Source organism: Pavona decussata, unplaced genomic scaffold, assembly GCF_977016875.1.
Source record: "Pavona decussata unplaced genomic scaffold, jaPavDecu1.1 SCAFFOLD_232, whole genome shotgun sequence".
Classification (NCBI taxonomy): Eukaryota; Metazoa; Cnidaria; class Anthozoa; order Scleractinia; family Agariciidae; genus Pavona; species Pavona decussata.
In genome coordinates, this window is record NW_028145637.1 from 1,309,590 (window position 1) to 1,330,025 (window position 20,436).

The 20,436-nt window shown below is 39.1% G+C and overlaps 2 protein-coding genes across 2 annotated transcripts in view; both read right to left on the minus strand.

The window, feature by feature from the left end:
- LOC146458658 (uncharacterized) overlaps positions 1 to 20,436 on the minus strand; it is a 199,860-nt gene that overhangs the window by 168,319 nt on the left and 11,105 nt on the right. Inside the window, exon 9 of the mRNA XM_085090500.1 lies at positions 9,732 to 9,891. Within this exon, the coding sequence (XP_084946626.1) occupies positions 9,732 to 9,891 (160 nt within the window). The remainder of the gene's footprint in view (positions 1 to 9,731; positions 9,892 to 20,436) is intronic.
- LOC146458666 (uncharacterized) lies at positions 5,799 to 9,346 on the minus strand. Its single transcript, XM_085090529.1, has 2 exons — positions 8,742 to 9,346; positions 5,799 to 6,819 (listed from the first exon to the last, which is right to left on the minus strand). The coding sequence occupies exons 1-2, from the start codon at positions 9,082 to 9,084 to the stop codon at positions 6,503 to 6,505; spliced, it is 660 nt and encodes a 219-aa protein (XP_084946655.1). The 5' UTR covers positions 9,085 to 9,346; the 3' UTR covers positions 5,799 to 6,502.

A 20,436-nucleotide genomic window follows, 5' to 3' on the forward strand; every position in this document is an offset into this window, starting at 1 on the left:
AATCTTCCGCCATGTTTACATCATTAACTTTGGTCCTTGATGTTAGGAGCATGCTTAGAATCTTGTCAGCACGTTTTAAAAGTTTCTCCAAGAACTGCAAAAAAGCTGTTCTCAAGTTCTTACCTTCTTTCCCCTGTCCTTCGGTATAATGTTCAACATTGTCAAGAAGGAAAAGAACAGGTTGGTCCTTGCTTTCCTTTGCCACCTTTTCGAGAATTCTATCAACAACAATACTCAAGTTGAGGTGGGCAATGGGGACAGTAAGATCAAGCTTATCCATGATATTAAGATAAATTGCCCTCATGTCTCTAGCTTCTCTTAAATCAAACACATAAGCCTTCCCTCGCCATTTTGCACAAATCTTTTTTGCAAGAGTTGTCTTTCCTACTCCAGCCGAGCCGTGCAAGTTAACAACAGTTTGTTGCCTTCTTTCAAGCTTTCCCGTGATGTTCTTGAAGTCGTCGCTCCGTCCCAGTAATTCCTTCTCCGGATCAAATTTAGGCAGATGAGAAGCTTTGAAGTCATCAATCGTATCACTGATCTCCTTTTCTTTGGTTGACTTCGTCGCGACAAAATCTTTGACAAGGGTTAGTTTCGTTTTCGATACATAACCCAAATTGTGCAGAAGGTTTAAACACGACAACAAGTCTTCATTTTCTATGGAGTTAAATTGCTTTCCATAAATCCTTTTTAACGCCTTCACAACATTCTCTGATTCTGCTGGCGAAAACTTTTCAGATATGTCTTCAAAAAGGCGATTTATTCCTAAACTTTCCTCTAAAGTCGACACCGACATCGTCGCCATCTTTGACTTTAATTTGCATCTGGCAAAATACAACGGCGCAAGCCGGAAGCATTTGTTTGTTATTCTGCTCAGGCGATTTATTATTTTTTGTCACGCGTTTGCATGCCGGGGTCACGCACGATTTTCCTACCGAGGATGATGTGCGCTTAATTCTTTCTCTTACTTTATTTCATTTCCTTTTTTCTTTCTTTTAACCATTGGCTTCTTATGTGTGCGTGTGATATTCGTGAAAACCAAAATAAGCGGCTCTCGAGTCCTGTTGACAACTAAAATTCCACTACGAGTACTTTTTTAACACAGAAGAATATATCTCAGTGTAAGTTCGTGTGTATGTGTGTTTGTTGTTGTGTCGCTTGGATTTCTTTGTTTATGCATGTCTTTATTAATTTGTTTGCTTGTTTGTTTGTTCGTTTGTTTATTTTATAACGTTATATTAGACTAATCTCAAGGCCCTCTGTCCGCACGCTTGTCGAAGCAGAACGGTGATCATCGAAGTGAACTACAAACACACGTTTTATCGTGACGGAATACCCACAGTCGCAGGCAGGTAAAAATAAATAAACAAGTAAAAAAGGTATAGCACTGACGATGCAAATTACCTGGCTGATCTCATATGACCATGAAGAGCAAGCATTTATACAGTCGAACCTCCACTAACGTCCACCTCTCCACAACGGCCACCTCTCTACAACGGCCACATTTTTTTGTCCCGGCGGACAGTCCATATATTAGCTCTTGTTTAAACCTCTTTACAACGGCCACCTCTCTACAACGGCAACGGCCATTAAAGTGAGTCCCCAACTGCCAAAATAACCTCTCGACAACGGCCAGTACAGTTCTTTTTTGTAAAAACCTTTTTTTATAAACTGATGCAGTAACCGACATTTATCTTCGGAACATTACGTTTCTGTATCCATTTTAATGATATACGTATTTTGATTGTGTTCCATTTGTATGCTGCAGTAAGCATGCTCGTTTCGTCTTGTTAACATATTGATTCAAAACATTATTTACGTTTTATTGTGTATTTTATCTATATATATCTTATTTAATATTGGATTGCCATTATAGGCTACAGTAAGCATGAACTTGGCACAATAAACATGTTGTACTTCCCGAAAACAAAAGGTGTCATATTACACCCCTACCTCCCCATAACGGCCACCTCTCCACAACGGCCACTTTCTTCTGTCCCCAAGGTGGCCGTTGTGGAGAGGTTCAACTGTATGTAGAGTTTTAATGAACGAGTATGGGTGCTTTAAAACACCAGCGGCTGAGTGTTTTAGACTTGATAAAGTACGAACTTTAAACGGCTTCCAAAGGTCATGCTGCAGGAATTTAGATAAAAGGAGGATTCTGAAGGGGTAACATGGGAACTGGAAAAAGCCTTTTTCGCCCTGGGAAATGGGATTTGCTCACTGGGAATTGGGAACAAAATCCAACATTGGAATGGGGCGATTATCTTTAAGCATGTCCATTCAATGCTTTACTAATTCCCTTAGTTTGGAAAAGGTCAGGAAACTGTTAAAAGTGCCCATTGTTCGTCAATTTTACGACAGGCCATGATATAAGGGAGATTAGAATGTTGTAATTTGCTATCGTCTTGTGTAGACAGTTTAGTGGTGCAACCAAGCCAAAGTCTCTGAGCATGCGTATTCACATTTATCCCATGCCATAGTAGGGAATACAGCCAATCAGAGAGCTAGAAATTCGTTGCATATTCTGCATGCAACGGGTAGTATTCCACGAAAAAATCTCGGCGTTCCCCGGCCTACAAATTTTGTCAAAGCTTTTATATATATTTAATGAACAGTACCTATATGTATTTCTTAATTTTTTATCTATATTATGTACTTTCAAGAAACGTTGCCAATCTGTTGAATATTGTTTTTTTTACTGATTGTATTTACTGTTAAAGCATTAAAGAGTGACGTTTTGTGTTAGTTCAATGAGTGGCATGGGATAAATTAATTAGTTATGCAATGCTTTCTCGTGGTATACCGTGAATATCCCACTCGTGCCTTGCACGGTATACCACGAGAAAGTATTGCATAGCCAGCTATCTATGTTGAGGCTCAATGTTTTTGTGTATGTATGATAATGAGTATGAAACAAAGGAAAATTAAAATTAAACCACAACATCTACAAACAACATGACGGGAGCCAATGAATCCTCGTGCAACATTTGCACCCTTGTTGTAGATATTAAATATGTTTTGGCTCATGTTGAAATAAAGAATTATCTCAGCTGCATCAAAGCTAACATTCAAGCCTTGTCACCACTTTCCAGGTGCAAAATGAACTTATACAATAAAGAATTGAAAAATTGTCAAATACTTGTGAAATGTTCGTGGCTAGTCTGACGCGGCGTTTCGTCTCGGCCAAGAGACTCTTCAGAGACCTTCAGAATTTGTAGGCAAACTCGTTGAGCATCGCGCTCAAAGTCCCGTTCGCACCACTAGCCACGAAAATGAACTTAAAACTTCATTTAGAAAGTCAGCATGCGGTAAAACATTGTACATCTAAGAGACATACGTTTGCATTGCATGAATACGCTATTATTTTTGTCTTAGTGGTTAAAAAAGCAGTCAAATGGGTTTCCAAGTAGGCAGCAGCTTAACAAATTCCCGCCTAAGTTCACCTCACGGGAGAAATCAAGGAATGAGCAAGCTCAAATGAGGAGATGGGTTAAAATACATGGTAAATCCGTAAGACAACGAAACGTTAGACCAGCTAATACAATGGATAGGGCAGGCACTTTGCCTTTGGACTTGTGCGAAGGTGATACCGCCTTGAAACAACAATTCGAATTCACTTAAAGGTATGAAAAAAGTCCAAGCGGAAATGTTGAGTCACTAAATTCAGATGATGAGGTCAGTGACAGCTTTAGCGCCAGTTGCAGTGACTCTGTCGTCCTTGAAATGATATTGAGCATGATCCGTGCAACCAGCCTTGGAAGACAAGTCGGATTTCATACTTCCTGAAGGCGGGAAAGTGAAATGGCAGGAGTATGTCACCTGATATGCTCCTCGAAGTGGAAGCAACATTAAAGTGCTGTAACTTTCCTACTTAAAAGTCTTCGTTAGTCTTCGGGACATTTTAGGGGTATTTTCGGGAAGTCGTAACAGCCTCCATTATAAAAAAGTACAGACGAGAAAAGAAAAGAGCCGGTTTTTATATTACTAGGATTTTCATAAATTCTGGGAGTGGAAATGGGATTTGGAAAAAAATTGGATTGGGAAATGGGATTGGTATCCCCCCCCCCCCCCACCTCATTTCAGGACCCTCGAGATTAGTGACATGAAATAAAGATTTTTCCAGAAAATGAAGAATGCGGAAATCAAATTATATTATATTTAGCTTGAAACATGGTTGCTATTTTGTTGTCGTTGTGGTTTAGACAACTTCGAGCAAAAACGCATTCAAACCGGGCCTTTCACGAACCAAAAAGCGTAGAACAAGAGGGACTCAATACGGTGTAAGCATTTACGGCTGACGACTAATATTTTGGTTTTTTCCTACTGCTAACGGTTAATTTCTCTCCGTTACGGTTAAAGTCAACTTGCTTTACTGAAAGTTCAAAATTAGTTTCCATTGTTGCAAAAAACATTTTAAGGTCTGTAACTCTCTATTAACGACCTCTCCCCGATAAAACAAGGCTAAAAAAGGGTGCATCAGCTACAAGACAAGACACAAAAAGTCCTAATAAGCGATCTTGACAATCTTGAAACTGCAAATTTTTGAAAAACATTTTTTTACAATTAACATTTTTTACCGCGACTAACAATACATTTTGAAAATATATGCAAACATAAGCCGAAAAATAGAGCGGATAAATCAGAAAACTTGGCGAAACTTTGATAAGATTTTGTTGTTTACAACAAGCAAGACGCGGCTTAATAGCTCAATCTTGCCCGCTCGGGTAACCAATCACAGCGCAGGATTTGACTCAGCTTGTCCGATCGCGGAGCCAGCCATATAATAAAAGCCTTTGTTGATTATAAGCAGATTCCTAACCTCCATTTCTTTATAAAATTGACAAACCAAAAAGAATGTTGTAAAAGTTGTTTTGCAAAAGTTAATTGTCCACGCGACTCCACTACGCACGGTCAAAGTCCACTTCGAATATACCAAAACACAAGCATCTCGTACTACACGAGAAAAACAACAGGTTCTGGCTCAGACTACAAAACATGCAGAAATTAATAGTATAAGATTCTGCCCTGGGTATTGTTATTCATGAAATGTAAATAAGGTATTGGGAATTCTTCTGGTTTGGGACAAGCCCAAACCAGACGAAGAGTCTGAAGGATGCACTCTAAAAAACCCGGATTCCTCGTTTGGTGGGAGGGCCGGTCACTACTAGTTTGGATTAGATCTGAAATCTAATCCAAACAGCGGCCTAGAGTAGAGTGCAAGGGTTGGGCCTAACGTGCTCCTTTATATTCATAATTTACATATCCCCAGGGCTAATATATTAATAGGGCAATTAATATATGCAGATGACTTTGCATAGCGATCCACGGCACAGAATTATTTTGCCTGTTCCTCAGGCAAAACAAAAACAATTTAGTTCGTAATGAAAAACTCTTGACATTCTTTCTTTTGTCCATTAATAAATAACAAATTGTTACTGTTGGGATTATCCCCCCTCCCCCCTCCCTACCCCAATCAAAGTGTGGCCGGTATCCATTTTCACACCCACAAATGATTGGAGCAAAGTCTTTTTTGTCCAAGGAAACAAAACAGCTGAGGGTTTTGCCTCGAACAAACAAATTTGATGTTATATGTGCTTTAGTACTATAGATTGATGTCTGCACCTGTAACAAAGTGGAAACGTTACAAGAAAAAGCTGTTGATCTTCTCGCCAGGCACGCCAGTTTGGACATCACCGCCGACGAGAGCCTGGGAACTAGGTGTATAGTGCTTTCTTAGGTGCGTGCGTCAAAACAAAGGATGCTCGCATATCGCGATAAAAGACAGTTACCTTGAACATTGTTAAATCTAGATTGAAACTTTTAATCGTTTAAAAAATGTACACCATAAACTAAAAACTAAAATCTACATCATAATCGTTTAGTTCAAATGTTCCGATGTATAATCTTATCTGTTGGGAGCTATAACACTCTTCGTTCATTATGTACTTGAAAAAAAATTAAAGTAATGGTTTTAAAACAAAATTATTTTCCCAGTGGTTAATAAAATTAACAAACTTATGTTACTTTTTGCCTCCAAAATAAATTCCATTTGTTAAGAAATCCATATAAAAAAATTTTAACATTATACACTCAGAAATTCTTCTTAAAATACCAATACATGGACGCGTCATAGAAACACAGAGATTTTCCATTGAGACCAGCACCAATGTCTACTGACGTGAATGTTTAACAGAGAACAAACACAACAAATCATCCATAAAACAAAAAAGTAGAACCATTTAACGAGGTATGTCTTGAATTTGGGGTATCTTTATCTGTTATTAGTTGTTGTTGCCGTTGCTTGCGTGAGGGAGAGGAGGGTGAGTTTTTTTGTAACATGAATTGAAAATTAAAGTAACTAGACAAACACGAGTCTGATTAGTTTTATAACAGTGACTAGACGAAGATCAAGATTAACAGACCACACCCAAAAACTTGACCCTTGCAATTCTTGTAATCCTTGTTAACAACTAAATTAAAATTTGAAAACTTAGGAGAATTAAGTTCTGGGGCCCTCCTGAGATAACAGGCCTAAGCACCTCATTATATCATTGTTCACTTCCGCCAATCCTGTCTTTGTCAGAGATAACATGAGTTCTCTAATCGTTGCCCTTTCTCCATTCTCCTGACACCATCTTTCCAGGGCTTTGCAGCACCGCTCTTCATCGTCGTTCTCTTCTTCTGATATCATGTCAATTCTCCCACCTCCAAGTCCAAGCTGTCTTGCTAGTTTCTTCCAAAGCGCTCCCACTTTGTCCGACACTATACGGATCACTCCGTTGTTTTGTATTAGCCTTGTGGTAACCCTTTGTCGAGCTAAAGAGACATAAATATCAGGACACATATATTAACTGCGGTGTGAAAAACGGGCTATGTTGATAGTGCGAAAGAGGCGTGACATAATCGGGTTTGTATCACTACATGGTCTGTCCAAATTTTACCCAAATGTTGACAGCACGTGCTGCTTATAGAAGGTTTTTTTCTTCTTCTTCTTCTTTTCACACGTAATTCTTAAGGCCTGGCTAAACTAGGAAACACTGTTTCTTGTTATGTTTCCGGGATGGCTAAATTAGGGGGAAACAAACAAAATGTTTTGCTGTCTCGGTGGCTAAACGAGAAAACATTGTTTCGAAAAACAAAGGGTCACGCATGCGCGTAATAATAAACTAACTTAGTGAGCAGCACTGGAAACTAGTCAACATTGCTTTCATGGTGGCCAAGCTGGGAAACATGTATCAGTTCCAATTTGGAAGCAAAATTTGTGTCCAGGAAGCAAAAATGTTTGGAACTGAGGCCAAGACATCTTTTTGTTTCCAAGCAGCAAAATTTGTTTCCGTAACATATGTTACCCGCGCGGCTAAACTGGAAACATTAGTCTCAATGTTTCCAAATTTAACCAGGCCTTTAGTCGCATAATCGTATCTGTCGCCACTTTGATAATTCCTTCCTGGAATGTTTCGTTCAATTTATGAAGGCACATCAATAACACTTTACCGTCACGGTTTTATTAGTAATATTGACATTTGAGGATACTTTTTCTCAAAAAAATTAATATTAATAAACACTTCTCCCTACTTCTGAAGATCGTTCCTTGTTTAATGAATATTAAGCGTGAGAGTAATTTTTCCACGCTTCAATCCAGTGATATGAAGACAAATTAAATGCCCGGAATGGAGGGGTACCCAAGAAAGTTTTATATGCATATTGGGAGACTCCGACCACAGATTAGCTTCCCACGCAGACGTTCTTAGGGGTTCGTTCTTAGGGCAAGAACGGGTGACGAACCCCTAAGAACGTCTGCGTGGGAGGCTAATCACAGATCCAAACCCTTACCCTTATATTTACCATCTTTGACAGAAAAGGTGACCCTTTCATATACCTTCCATAAGAAATGATACTCCTTTCACATACCTGCAGCAGATCTTTTCGATTGATCTGAATGAGAAATTTTGAAAGGCTCCTTCTTTCTTCACCCTTTTCTGTACTTAAACTCGTGAAATCCCTGCCTTTTACTTCCGGCCTGAAAACGTTACCGCCACTAATTTCGAGCGGAGCCTCCCGTATAGTCAAGCATAGGGTGTACTCCCTCTACCACCACCACCACCACCACCCTTACCGTACCGTGATTAATGTTAAACGGGCAACATGTCGGATGACTCGTGTTTAAGGCTCTTTTATATGATGCAAACCACCGTGAAGAATGAAAGCGATGTCACAGTGAATTTTTGATCCAAATGCAAACCTTATCATCCTCTCCCCAGTCTCACTCAGTAGTTCCTAGTACTAGTCACAATATTGTTTTGTTAAAATAATAACGGAATAATCAGATCATGTTGTTCCAGAGTTTTGACTGGTTTAGAAGTCATGGGATATCAACCAACACACTTAGTTGTCTTTCCGTCTGTCTGTGAAACCAGCAAGATCTAGCAATTCTGTTTGCTCGTTTTTAACAAAACAATTATTCTACTCGCGCTTGTTGGATATTGTTGGATATTGGACAAAGTCAGCTCAGAACTGCATGCCTCGTTGGCTATTTATCCTACTCATAGCTTACGATCGCTCTTGGAATAATTGCTAAATATACCGATCTTTTTCGAGTGAAACTTCATTAAGAGTGATACGCAAGAACAAACTGAATACTGAAGAGGAAATCTTTATCACAGTGTTGTAGCCCTCTCCACTCCCATCTTTATAATGAGTCTTGTAGATATTAAACAGCAATGAAAATCTCTGTTTACCTGTCTTAAGTCGTTCCACCACATGTGCAAACCCTTCCTCAGTGCTCCTGCTTAGTTGATTCACAATGACCTTAAAACACTGTTCTTGGGCTGCTCTGTCCAGCCCTGCTAGAACCTCAAAAAAGCTCTTCAGTACTTGTCTGTTTGTTTCAATGCTGTTTGTGAGGCGGTGCAAGTGTCCTTCATAAATATCGCCTGTCACAAATGGCTTGCATATTCCCAGTACAAGGTCAGCCCGAGCTTGTAATAGTATTTCGTCGTTTACAGGAACGCCAAAGAACTCTACAGGAATCTTCTGTGATTGAAAGATAAACAGTGGTCGAGATATGAATACACCTGACATTAAAATGCAGCAATTCTCTCAAGCAAACACCAGTAGACGCGATGATTAATTCAGAATTAAAATAATCTAAGCACTTTTGATTATCCCACTGAACGCGCTGGTGGCGTGAGAAAATGGGTTGCAAAAATATGTGCTATAAAACCCTCTTTTAGTGTCAATCTTTGGGGTCATTACAAGGCTTAGTAAGACAGCGTATCTGAAGTTACCCTCTCATAAGATTTTAAATGCCAACCCCATTCCAGGTAGATTTGAGCTGTCCAAAATAGATTTGAGTTGGTGTTTTGTCCAGCGAAACATTTAAGTTTGCTCATGAAGTGCTAGTCTACTACTGCGTCGAAACATCCGGGGACTTTTTGCGCACGCCGGTGGTAAATTAATAAGCTCGTCAGAGAGAACTGCAGGAAACAATAAAGAAAATGGTCGCAAAACGCTTACCTCACCTACATTTTGCTGTTTTGCAGGTAGAAGTAGACATTAGAAGCCTATTGATTTTTCGTAATAAACGCTTCGGATCTTAAGAGAAATAGATTTAGGAACACATCTCATTGATCATGGGATCATTGATGTAGATGCATCCTTGAACTGAAAATAAAAAAAACAAACACTACGTCTGTTAAAACGTAAAAACAAACATAAAAAAGGCCTACCTGACGATCAACATTTAGAGGAGACAATTTAAGTTGCAACTTGCTCAACAAATTCTTTCCCATGGGCTCCGGAGTGCTGCGAAATTCCACCTTACAATACTGTTTGTCGTCAATCACACGAACCGTTAGTTGAACCCTGTGTCGATCATTGCGTTCGAACCTGTTTGTAAAACAGTGAAGTATTTAAAGGGGAACCAAAAATGTTTGTCTGTCCAGGCCCGTAGCAAGGCTAAAATAACTAGGGGGGCCGAGCAAAAATGGTTAAACAAAACTACTCTCCCCCCCCCCCCCCGGCCCGACATCCCAAAAAACAGACAGATTAGGGAGTTTAAAGGGGAAGTATAACGCAAATTTGCTGTTATTTCAAAACCCAAAAATGTCCGTCTGTTCGCAGCAGAAACAAAGAAATAATTGTCATGTTTGTTATAAATTATGACCCCAGTACAATAAAACTGTCAATTAGTGCCTCTGGCCAGAAACAGAAAAGGTCGTTACGGATTGAAACTTGAAAAATATTAGGCTCATGTTTTTCAAGTTTTCGCATTTTTGTTTCCAAAATGCGCTAGAACAGATCACGAGTTGTTCCTTTCAAGAATTGAGTTGATTTCTTTCCTCTCGTCATTCTAGAATTATTTGGCAGCTGATTGAAGGTCTTATTTCATCATTTTTAACAAAAGATGTCAAAAACCCCATGATACTTCCCCTTTAAGATGCAACAAGAACATCATAAAAAAAAGCAGTAGATTTAGTAAGCAAATCAATAACTTTACACCTGCGTCACATTTTTTGGTACATTTCTTTGGCGGTTTTTTTTTTTTTTTTTTTTTTTTTTACGCGGACTAATGACCACGTGAAATTTAATTTGACGTTTGAAGGAGGACTTATACAAACAAGGACAAATTTTTCTTTCTCTTTTTAAATTTGGAATCAGGCAGTGAGAATCCGACAACAGGAAAATTTTTCTCTTGAGAGGACATATTTCTGTGGCTTTCGACAACGCGCGAATACTAAATTGTTATAAACTAAGGGCATTTATATTGCTATCAATGAGCGGATGTCTTAAAAAACAAGTAGTTTTTTTCAACAGCTAGCTTTCACCAAACAGGTCAAAAACACCATGAGACTTCCCTTTAATTAGTGAAAAGACGTCGTAAACAGAAGCGATTCCTCATGTGAATCGTGACTTCTTACACTCCTGCCCCCCCCCCCCCCCGCCCCTCCTCAAACAACGAGCCTTTGGCATGTAGTCAGGTGGTTGATTCAATGAAAGTTAGTTATTCTTTTGGGACCTTGAACAAAAACAGAGTATACGTAAGATAATTGACACTTTCTAATTCCATTTATTCATCTACCTGGTTACCAGGCCCTCAAGTTGTGCTACAGCTTCTGACTGGCTGATATCAAGAATGTTAGCTGCTGTGGAAGCAGTAAAGGGGCCACAAAACAGGGAAATTGACACAGCTGCTGCTTTCAGGCTGTCAGATGGCAGGGTATTGAACATTTCTTCAATCACAGATGCCTGGCCTTCATCAACACCTTCTCCTTGAAAATCAAATGGCTTTTCTTCAGCACGTTCCTCTGATCTGGACTGCAATGTAGTGTCAGTCACCTCTTTTAAAGCCATACGTTTTTCAAGTTCATCCACCAGATCACTGGGAGCTTTTCTCCCCTGCTTCAAAATAGCTGCCACACCTTTGAGTAGCAGTGGTTTTCCTTTGCATCCTGAGAGTAGCTTCTCCTTCTGCTGAGCACTAAGAACCGACGTCACCTTGGGAAGCAAGATTTTCTCAGAAAAAGAATCTTTCAAAGACTCCAGTTTATAATCTTCCGCCATGTTTACATCATTAACTTTGGTCCTTGATGTAAGGAGTATGCTTAAAATCTTGTCAGCACGTTCTAAAAGTTTCTCCAAGAACTGCAAAAAAGCTGTTCTCAAGTTCTTACCTTCATTCCCCTGTCCTTCAGTATAATGTTCAACATTGTCAAGAAGGAAAAGAACAGGCTGGTCCTTGCTTTCCTTTGCCACCTTTTCGAGAATTCTATCAACAACAATACTCAAGTTGAGGTGGGCAATGGGGACAGTAAGATCAAGCTTATCCATGATATTAAGATAAATTGCCCTCATGTCTCTAGCTTCTCTTAAATCAAACACATAAGCCTTCCCTCGCCATTTTGCACAAATCTTTTTTGCAAGAGTTGCCTTTCCTACTCCAGCTGAGCCGTGCAAGTTAACAACAGATTGTTGCCTTCTTTCAAGCTTTCCCGTGATGTTCTTGAAGTCGTCGCTCCGTCCTAGTAATTCCTTCTCCGGATCAAATTTAGGCAGATGAGAAGCTTTGAAGTCATCAATCGTATCACTGATCTCCTTTTCTTTGGTTGACTTCGTCGCGACAAAATCTTTGACAAGGGTTAGTTTCGTTTTCGATACATAACCCAAATTGTGCAGAAGGTTTAAACACGACAACAAGTCTTCATTTTCTATGGAGTTAAATTGCTTTCCATAAATCCTTTTTAACGCCTTCACAACATTCTCTGATTCTGCTGGCGAAAACTTTTCAGATATGTCTTCAAAAAGGAGATTTATTCCTAAACTTTCCTCTAACGTCGACCACGACATCGTCGCCATCTTTGACTTTAATTTGCATCTGGCAAAATACAACGGCGCAGGCCGGAAGCATTTGTTTGTTATTCTGCTCAGGCGATTTATTATTTTTTGTCACGCGTTTGCATGCCGGGGTCACGCACGATTTTCCTACCGAGGATGATGTGCGCTTAATTCTTTCTCTTACTTTATTTCATTTCCTTTTTTCTTTCTTTTAACCATTGGCTTCTTATGTGTGCGTGTGATATTCGTGAAAACCAAAATAAGCGGCTCTCGAGTCCTGTTGACAACTAAAATTCCACTACGAGTACTTTTTTAACACAGAAGAATATATCTCAGTGTAAGTTCGTGTGTATGTGTGTTTGTTGTTGGGTCGCTTGGATTTCTTTGTTTATGCATGTCTTTATTAATTTGTTTGCTTGTTTGTTTGTTCGTTTGTTTATTTTATAACGTTATATAAGACTAATCTCAAGGCCCTCTGTCCGCACGCTTGTCGAAGCAGAACGGTGATCATCGAAGTGAACAACAAACACACGTTTTATCGTGACGGAATGCCCACAGTCGCAGGCAGGTAAAAATAAATAAATAAATAAATAAAAAAGGTATAGCACTGACGATGCAAATTACCTGGCTGATCCCATATGACCATGAAGAGCAAACATTTATATGTAGAGTTTTAATGAACGAGTATGGGTGCTTTAAAACACCAGCGGCTGAGTGTTTTAGACTTGATAACTACGAACTTTAAACGGCTTCCAAAGGTCATGCTGCAGGAATTTAGATAAAAGGAGGATTCTGAAGGGGTAACATGGGAACTGGAAAAAGCCTTTTTCGCCCTGGGAAATGGGATTTGCTCACTGGGAATTGGGAACAAAAACCAACATTGGAATGGGGCGATTATCTTTAAGCATGTCCATTCAATGCTTTACTAATTCCCTTAGTTTGGAAAAGGTCAGGAAACTGTTAAAAGTGCCCATTGTTCGTCAATTTTACGACAGGCCATGATATAAGGGAGATTAGAATGTTGTAATTTGCTATCGTCTTGTGTAGACAGTTTAGTGGTGCAACCAAGCCAAAGTCTCTGAGCATGCGTATTCACATTTATCCCATGCCATAGTAGGGAATACAGCCAATCAGAGAGCTAGAAATTCGTTGCATATTCTGCATGCAACGGGTAGTATTCCACGAAAAAATCTCGGCGTTCCCCGGCCTACAAATTTTGTCAAAGCTTTTACATATTTAATGAACAGTACCTATATGTATTTCTTAATTTTTTATCTATATTATGTACTTTCAAGAAACGTTGCCAATCTGTTGAATTTTTTTTTTTTTTAACTGATTGTATTTACTGTTAAAGCAGTTAAAGAGTGACGTTTTGTGTTAGTTCAATGAGTGGCATGGGATAAATTAATTAGTTATGCAATGCTTTCTCGTGGTATACCGTGAATATCCAACTCGTGCCTTGCACGGTATACCACGAGAAAGTATTGCATAACCAGCTATCTATGTTGAGGCTCAATGTTTTTGTGTATGCATGATAATGAGTATGAAACAAAGGAAAATAAAAATTAAACCACAACATCTACAAACAACATGACGGGAGCCAATGAATCCTCGTGCAACATTTGCACCCTTGTTATAGAAATTAAATATGTTTTGGCTCATGTTGAAATAAAGAATTATCTCAGCTGCATCAAAGCTAACATTCAAGACTTGTCACCACAGTTCCAGGTGCAAAATGAACTTAACACTTCATGTAGAAAGTCAGCATGCGGTAAAACATTGTACATCTAAGAGACATACGTTTGCATTGCATGAATACGCTATTATTTTTGTCTTAGTGGTTAAAAAAGCAGTCAAATGGGTTTCCAAGTAGGCAGCAGCTTAACAAATTCCCGCCTAAGTTCACCTCACGGGAGAAATCAAGGAATGAGCAAGCTCAAATGAGGAGATGGGTTAAAATACATGGTAAATCCGTAAGACAACGAAACGTTAGACCAGCTAATACAATGGATAGGGCAGGCACTTTGCCTTTGGACTTGTGCGATGCTGCTACCGTCTTGAAACAACAATTCGAATTCACTTAAAGGTATGGAAAAAGTCCAAGCGGAAATGTTGAGTCACTAAATTCAGATGATGAGGTCAGTGACAGCTTTAGCGCCAGTTGCAGTGACTCTGTCGTCCTTGAAATGATATTGAGCATGATCCGTGCAACACAAGTCGGATTTCATACTTCCTGAAGGCGGGAAAGTGAAATGGCAGGAGTATGTCACCTAATATGCTCCTCGAAGTGGAAGCAACATTAAAGTGCTGTAACTTTCCTACTTAAAAGTCTTCGTTAGTCTTCGGGACATTTTAGGGGTATTTTCGGGAAGTCGTAACAGCCTCCATTATAAAAAAGTACAGACGAGAAAAGAAAAGAGCCGGTTTTTATATTACTAGGATTTTCATGAATTCTGGGAGTGGAAATGGGATTTGGAAAAAATTTGGATTGGGAAATAGGATTGGTATCCCCCCCCCCCCCCCCCACATCATTTCAGGACCCTCGAGATTAGTGACATGAAATAAAGATTTTTCCAGAAAATGAAGAATGCGGAAATCAAATTATATTATATTTAGCTTGAAATATGGTTGCTATTTTGTTGTCGTTGTGGTTTAGACAACTTTGAGCAAAAACGCATTCAAACCGGGCCTTTCACGAACCAAAAAGCGTAGAACAAGAGGGACTCAATACGGTGTAAGCATTTACGGCTGACGACTAATATTTTGGTTTTTTCCTACTGCTAACGGTTAATTTCTCTCCGTTACGGTTAAAGTCAATTGCTTTACTGAAAGTTCAAAATTAGTTTCCATTGTTGCAAAAAACATTTTAAGGTCTGTAGCTCTCTATTAACGACCTCTCCCTGATAAAACAAGGCTGAAAAAGGGTACATCAGCTACAAGACAAGACACAAAAAGTCCTAATAAGCGATCTTGACAATCTTGAAACTGCAAATTTTTGAAAAACATTTTTTTACGATTAACATTTTTTACCGCGACTAACAATACATTTTGATAATATATGCAAACATAAGCCGAAAAATAGAGCGGGTAAATCAGAAAACTTGGCGAAACTTTGATAAGATTTTGTTGTTTACAACAAGCAAGATGTGGCTTAATAGCTCCATCTTGCCCGCTCGGGTAGCCAATCGCAGCGCAGGATTTGACTCATCTTGCCCGATCGCGGAGCCAGCCATATAATAAAAGCCTTTGTTGATTATAAGCAGATTCCTAACCTCCATTTCTTTATAAAATTGACAAACCAAAAAGAATGTTGTAAATGTTGTTTTGCAAAAGTTAATTGTCCACGCGACTCCACTACGCACGGTCAAAGTCCACTTCGAATATACCAAAACACAAGCATCTCGTACTACACGAGAAAAGCGACAGGTTCTGGCTCAGACTACAAAACATGCAGAAATTAATAGTATAAGATTCTGCCCTGGGTATTGTTATTCATGAAATGTAAATAAGATATTGGGAATTCTTCTGGTTTGGGACAAGCCCAAACCAGACGAAGAGTCTGAAGGATGCACTCTAAAAAACCTGGATTCCTCGTTTGGTGGGAGGGCCGGTCACTACTAGTTTGGATTAGATCTGAAATCTAATCCAAACAGCGGCCTAGAGTAGAGTGCAAGGGTTGGGCCTAACGTGCTCCTTTATATTCATAATTTACATATCCCCAGGGCTAATATATTAATAGGGCAATTAATATATGCAAATGACTTTGCATAGCGATCCACGGCACAGAATTATTTTGCCTGTTCCTCAGGCAAAACAAAAACAATTTAGTTCGTAATGAAAAACTCTTGACATTCTTTCTTTTGTCCATTAATAAATAACAAATTGTTACTGTTGGGATTATCCCCCCTCCCCCCTCCCTACCCCAATCAAAGTGTGGCCGGTATCCATTTTCACACCCACAAATGATTGGAGCAAAGTCTTTTTTGTCCAAGGAAACAAAACAGCTGAGGGTTTTGCCTCGAACAAACAAATTTGATGTTATATGTGCTTTAGTACTATAGATTGATGTCTGCACCTGTAACAAAGTGGAAACGTTACAAGAAAAAGCTGTTGATCTTCTCGCCAGGCACGCCAGTTTGGACATCACCGCCGACGAGAGCCTGGGAACTAGTTGTCTAGTGCTTTCTTAGGTGCGTGCGTCAAAACAAAGGATGCTTGCATATCGCGATAAAAGACAGTTACCCTGAACATTGTTAAATCTAGATTGAACTTTTAATCGTTGAAAAAATGTACACCATAAACTAAAAACTAAAATCTACATCATAATCGTTTAGTCCAAATGTTCCTATGTATAATCTTATCTGTTGGGAGCTATAACACTCTTCGTTCATTATGTACTTGGAAAAGAATTAAAGTAATGGTTTTAAAACAAAATTATTTTCCCAGTGGTTAATAAAATTAACGAACTTATGTTACTTTTTGCCTCCAAAATAAATTCCATTTGTTAAGAAATCCATATAAAAAAATTTTAACGTTATACACTCAGAAATTCTTCTTAAAATACCAATACATGAACGCGTCATAGAAACACAGAGATTTTCCATTGAGACCATCACCAATGTCTACTGACGTGAAAGTTTAAAAGAGAACGAACTCAACAAATCATCCATAAAACAGAAAAGTAAAGCCATTTAACGAAGTATGTCTTGAATTTGGGGTATCTTTATCTGTTGTTTGTTGTTGTTGTCGTTGCTTGTGTGTGGGAGAGGAGGGTGACTTTTTTTGTAACATGCATTGAAAATTAAAGTAACTAGACAAACACGAGTCTGATTAGTTTTATAACAGTGACTAGACGAAGATCAAGATTAATAGACCACACCCAAAAACTTGACCCTTGCAATTCTTGTAATCCTTGTTAACAACTAAATTAAAATTTGAAAACTTAGGAGAATTAAGTTCTGGGGCCCTCCTGAGATAACAGGCCTAAGCACCTCATTATATCATTGTTCACTTCCGCCAATCCTGTCTTTGTCAGAGATAACATAAGTTCTCTAATCGTTGCCTCTTCTCCATTCTCCTGACACCATCTTTCCAGAGCTTTGTAGCACCGTTCTACATCGTCGTTCTCTTCTTCTGATATCATGTCAATTCTCCCACCTCCAAGTCCAAGCTGTCTTGCTAGTTTCTTCCAAAGCGCTCCCACTTTGTCCGACACTATACGGATCAATCTGTTGTTTTGTATTAGCCTTGTGATAACCGTTTGTCGAGCTAAAGAGACATAAACATCAGGACACATATATTAACTGCGGTGTGAAAAACGGGCTATGTTGATAGTGCGAAAGAGGCGTGACATAATCGGGTTTGTATCACTACATGGTCTGTCCAAATTTTACCCAAATGTTGACAGCACGTGCTGCTTATAGAAGGTTTTTTTCTTCTTCTTCTTTTCACACGTAATTCTTAAGGCCTGGCTAAACTAGGAAACACTGTTTCTTTTTATGTTTCCGGGATGGCTAAATTAGCGGGAAACAAACAAAATGTTTTGTTGTCTGGATGGCTAAACGAGAAAACATTGTTTCGAAAAACAAAGGGTCACGCATGCGCATAATAATAAACTAACTTAGTGAGCAGCACTGGAAACTAGTCAACATTGCTTTCATGGTGGCCAAGCTGGGAAACATGTATTTCCAATTTGGAAGCAAAATTTGTGTCCAGGAAGCAAAAATGTTTGGAACTGAGGCCAAGACATCTTTTTGTTTCCAAGCAGCAAAATTTGTTTCCGTAACATATGTTACCCGCGCGGCTAAACTGGAAACATTAGTCTCAATGTTTCCAAATTTAACCAGGCCTTAAGTCGCTTAATAGTCTCTGTCGCCACTTTGATAGTTTCCGCTTGGAATGTTTCGTTCAATTTATGAAGGCACATCAATAACACTTTACCGTCACGGTTTTATTAGTAATATTGACATTTGAGGATACTTTTTCTCAAAAAAAATTAAGATACTGCAATTTCATTTATAAACACTTCTCACTTTCAAAACAGGATCCATACTTCTGAAGATTGTTCCTGTGTTTGATAAATATTTAGCGTGAGAATAATTTGTCCACGCTTCAATTCAGTGATATGCCCGGATAAATGCCCGGATAGTTTTATAAGCATATGGGGAGCTCCGACCACAGATTAGCCTCCCACGGTGACGTTCTTAGGGCAGGAACGCGTGACGTACCCCTAAGAACGTCTACGTGGGAGGCTAATCACAGATCCAAACCCTTACCCTTTTATTAACCATCTTTGACAGAAAAGGTGGCACTTTCATATACCTTCCATAAGAAATAATACCCCTTTCACATACCTACAGCAGATCTTTTCGATTGGTCTGTATGAGATATTTTGAAAGGCTCTTCCTTTCTTTACCCTTTTCTGTACTTAAACTCGTGAAATCCCTCCCCTTTTATTTACCTTCGGCCTGAAAACGCTACCCCCAAATTTCGAGCGGAGCCCCCGTACATTTAAGCATAGGGTGTACCCTCCACCACCACCACCCCTACTGTACCGTGATTAATGTTTAAAGGGAAACAAGTTGGATGACTCGTGTTTAAGGCTCTTTTATATGATGGAAACCAGCGTGAAGCATGAAAGCAATGTCACAGTGAATTTTTAATCCAAATGCAAACTTTATAATCCTCTCCCCAGACTCACTCCGTCAAAATTATTCGTACTATTCCCAATCTTGTTTTGTTAGAATAATAAAGGAAATAATCAGATCATGTTATTCCAGTGTTTTGAGTGGTTTAGCGGTTATGTGATAACAGCCATTACACCATGTCCAAGAAATAACGGCCACAAAGTATTTTGTCTTTCTTGCAAAGTGAAACCAGCAAGATCTGAGTAACAATATTCCTTGCTCATTTTATTCCACAAGCGCTTGTTGGATATTGGTTTGATATGGGATATTGTTTCCTTGGTGGCTATTTATCCGTCTCATAGCAACACTTGTTCATGGATATAATTGCTAACTATATACGTGCGCTTTTTCCAGTGAATCTTCATTTCGAGGCTGCACATAAACAAATTGATTACTGAAGAGAAAACCTTTATCACAGTGTTTTATCCCCTCTCCAGCAACAAACATCTCTGTTTACCTGTCTGAAGTCGTCCCGCCAGTTCTATAGACACATCATCGGTGCTCCCGCTTAGTTGATTCACGATAGCCTCAAAACACTTTTCTTGATCGACACTGTCCAGCCCTGCTAGAACCTTAAAAAAGCTCTTCAGTACTTGTTTGCTTGTTTCAAAGCCGTTTGTGAAGCGGTGCAAGTGTCCGTCATAAATCTCGTCTGTCACAAATGGCTTGCATATTGCCAGTACAATTTCAGCCCGAGCTTGTAATAGTTCTTCATCGTTTACAGAAACGCCAAAGAACTCTACAGGAATCTTCTGTAATTGAAAGATAAACAGTGGTCGAGATATGAGTACACCTGGCATTAACATGCGGCAATTCTCTCAAGCAAACACCAGCAGACCGATGATTAATTCAGAATTAAATTAGTCTCAGCACTTTTGATTACCCTGCTTAACGCGCTGGCGGCGTGAGAAAGTGGGTTGCAAAAAAATGTACGATTAAACCCTCTTTAGTGTCAATCTTTGGGGTCATTAGCTTAGTAAGACAGTGTAACCTTAAATACCAATCCGATTCCAGGTAGATTTGAGCTGTCCAAAAAAAAATGAGTTGGTTTTTCGTCCAGCGAAACATTTCAGTTTGCTCAGTGCTTGTTCCTACTGCGTCGACACATTCGGGAACTTTTTTCGAACGCTGGCGGTGACTGAATTTAAAGGCTTGTCGGAGAGACGCGTTCGAAACAATGAAGAAAATGGTCGCCTAAATTTTGCTGTTTCGCATGTAATAATAGACATTAGAAGCCTAATGATTTTTTGTAAGAAACGATTCTCAGATCTTAAGAGCAATAGATTTATAAACCCATATCTTATTGACCCGGCATGGGATTATTGATGTAGATGTAACCTTGAACTGAAACAAAAAACAAACACTAAGTTTGTTAAAACGTAAAACAAACAAAAAAAAGCTTACCTGACTATCA

Bases quoted from the DNA above. Each gene is read 5' to 3' on its own strand.
- LOC146458666 (XM_085090529.1), bottom strand. From the start codon at position 9,084: ATGTCAGGTGTATTCATATCTCGACCACTGTTTATCTTTCAATCACAG. The intron at 6,820-8,741 runs GTAAACAGAGAT...ATGTCTCTTTAG, and splicing joins GGTGGAACGACTTAAGACAG to CTCGACAAAGGGTTACCACA.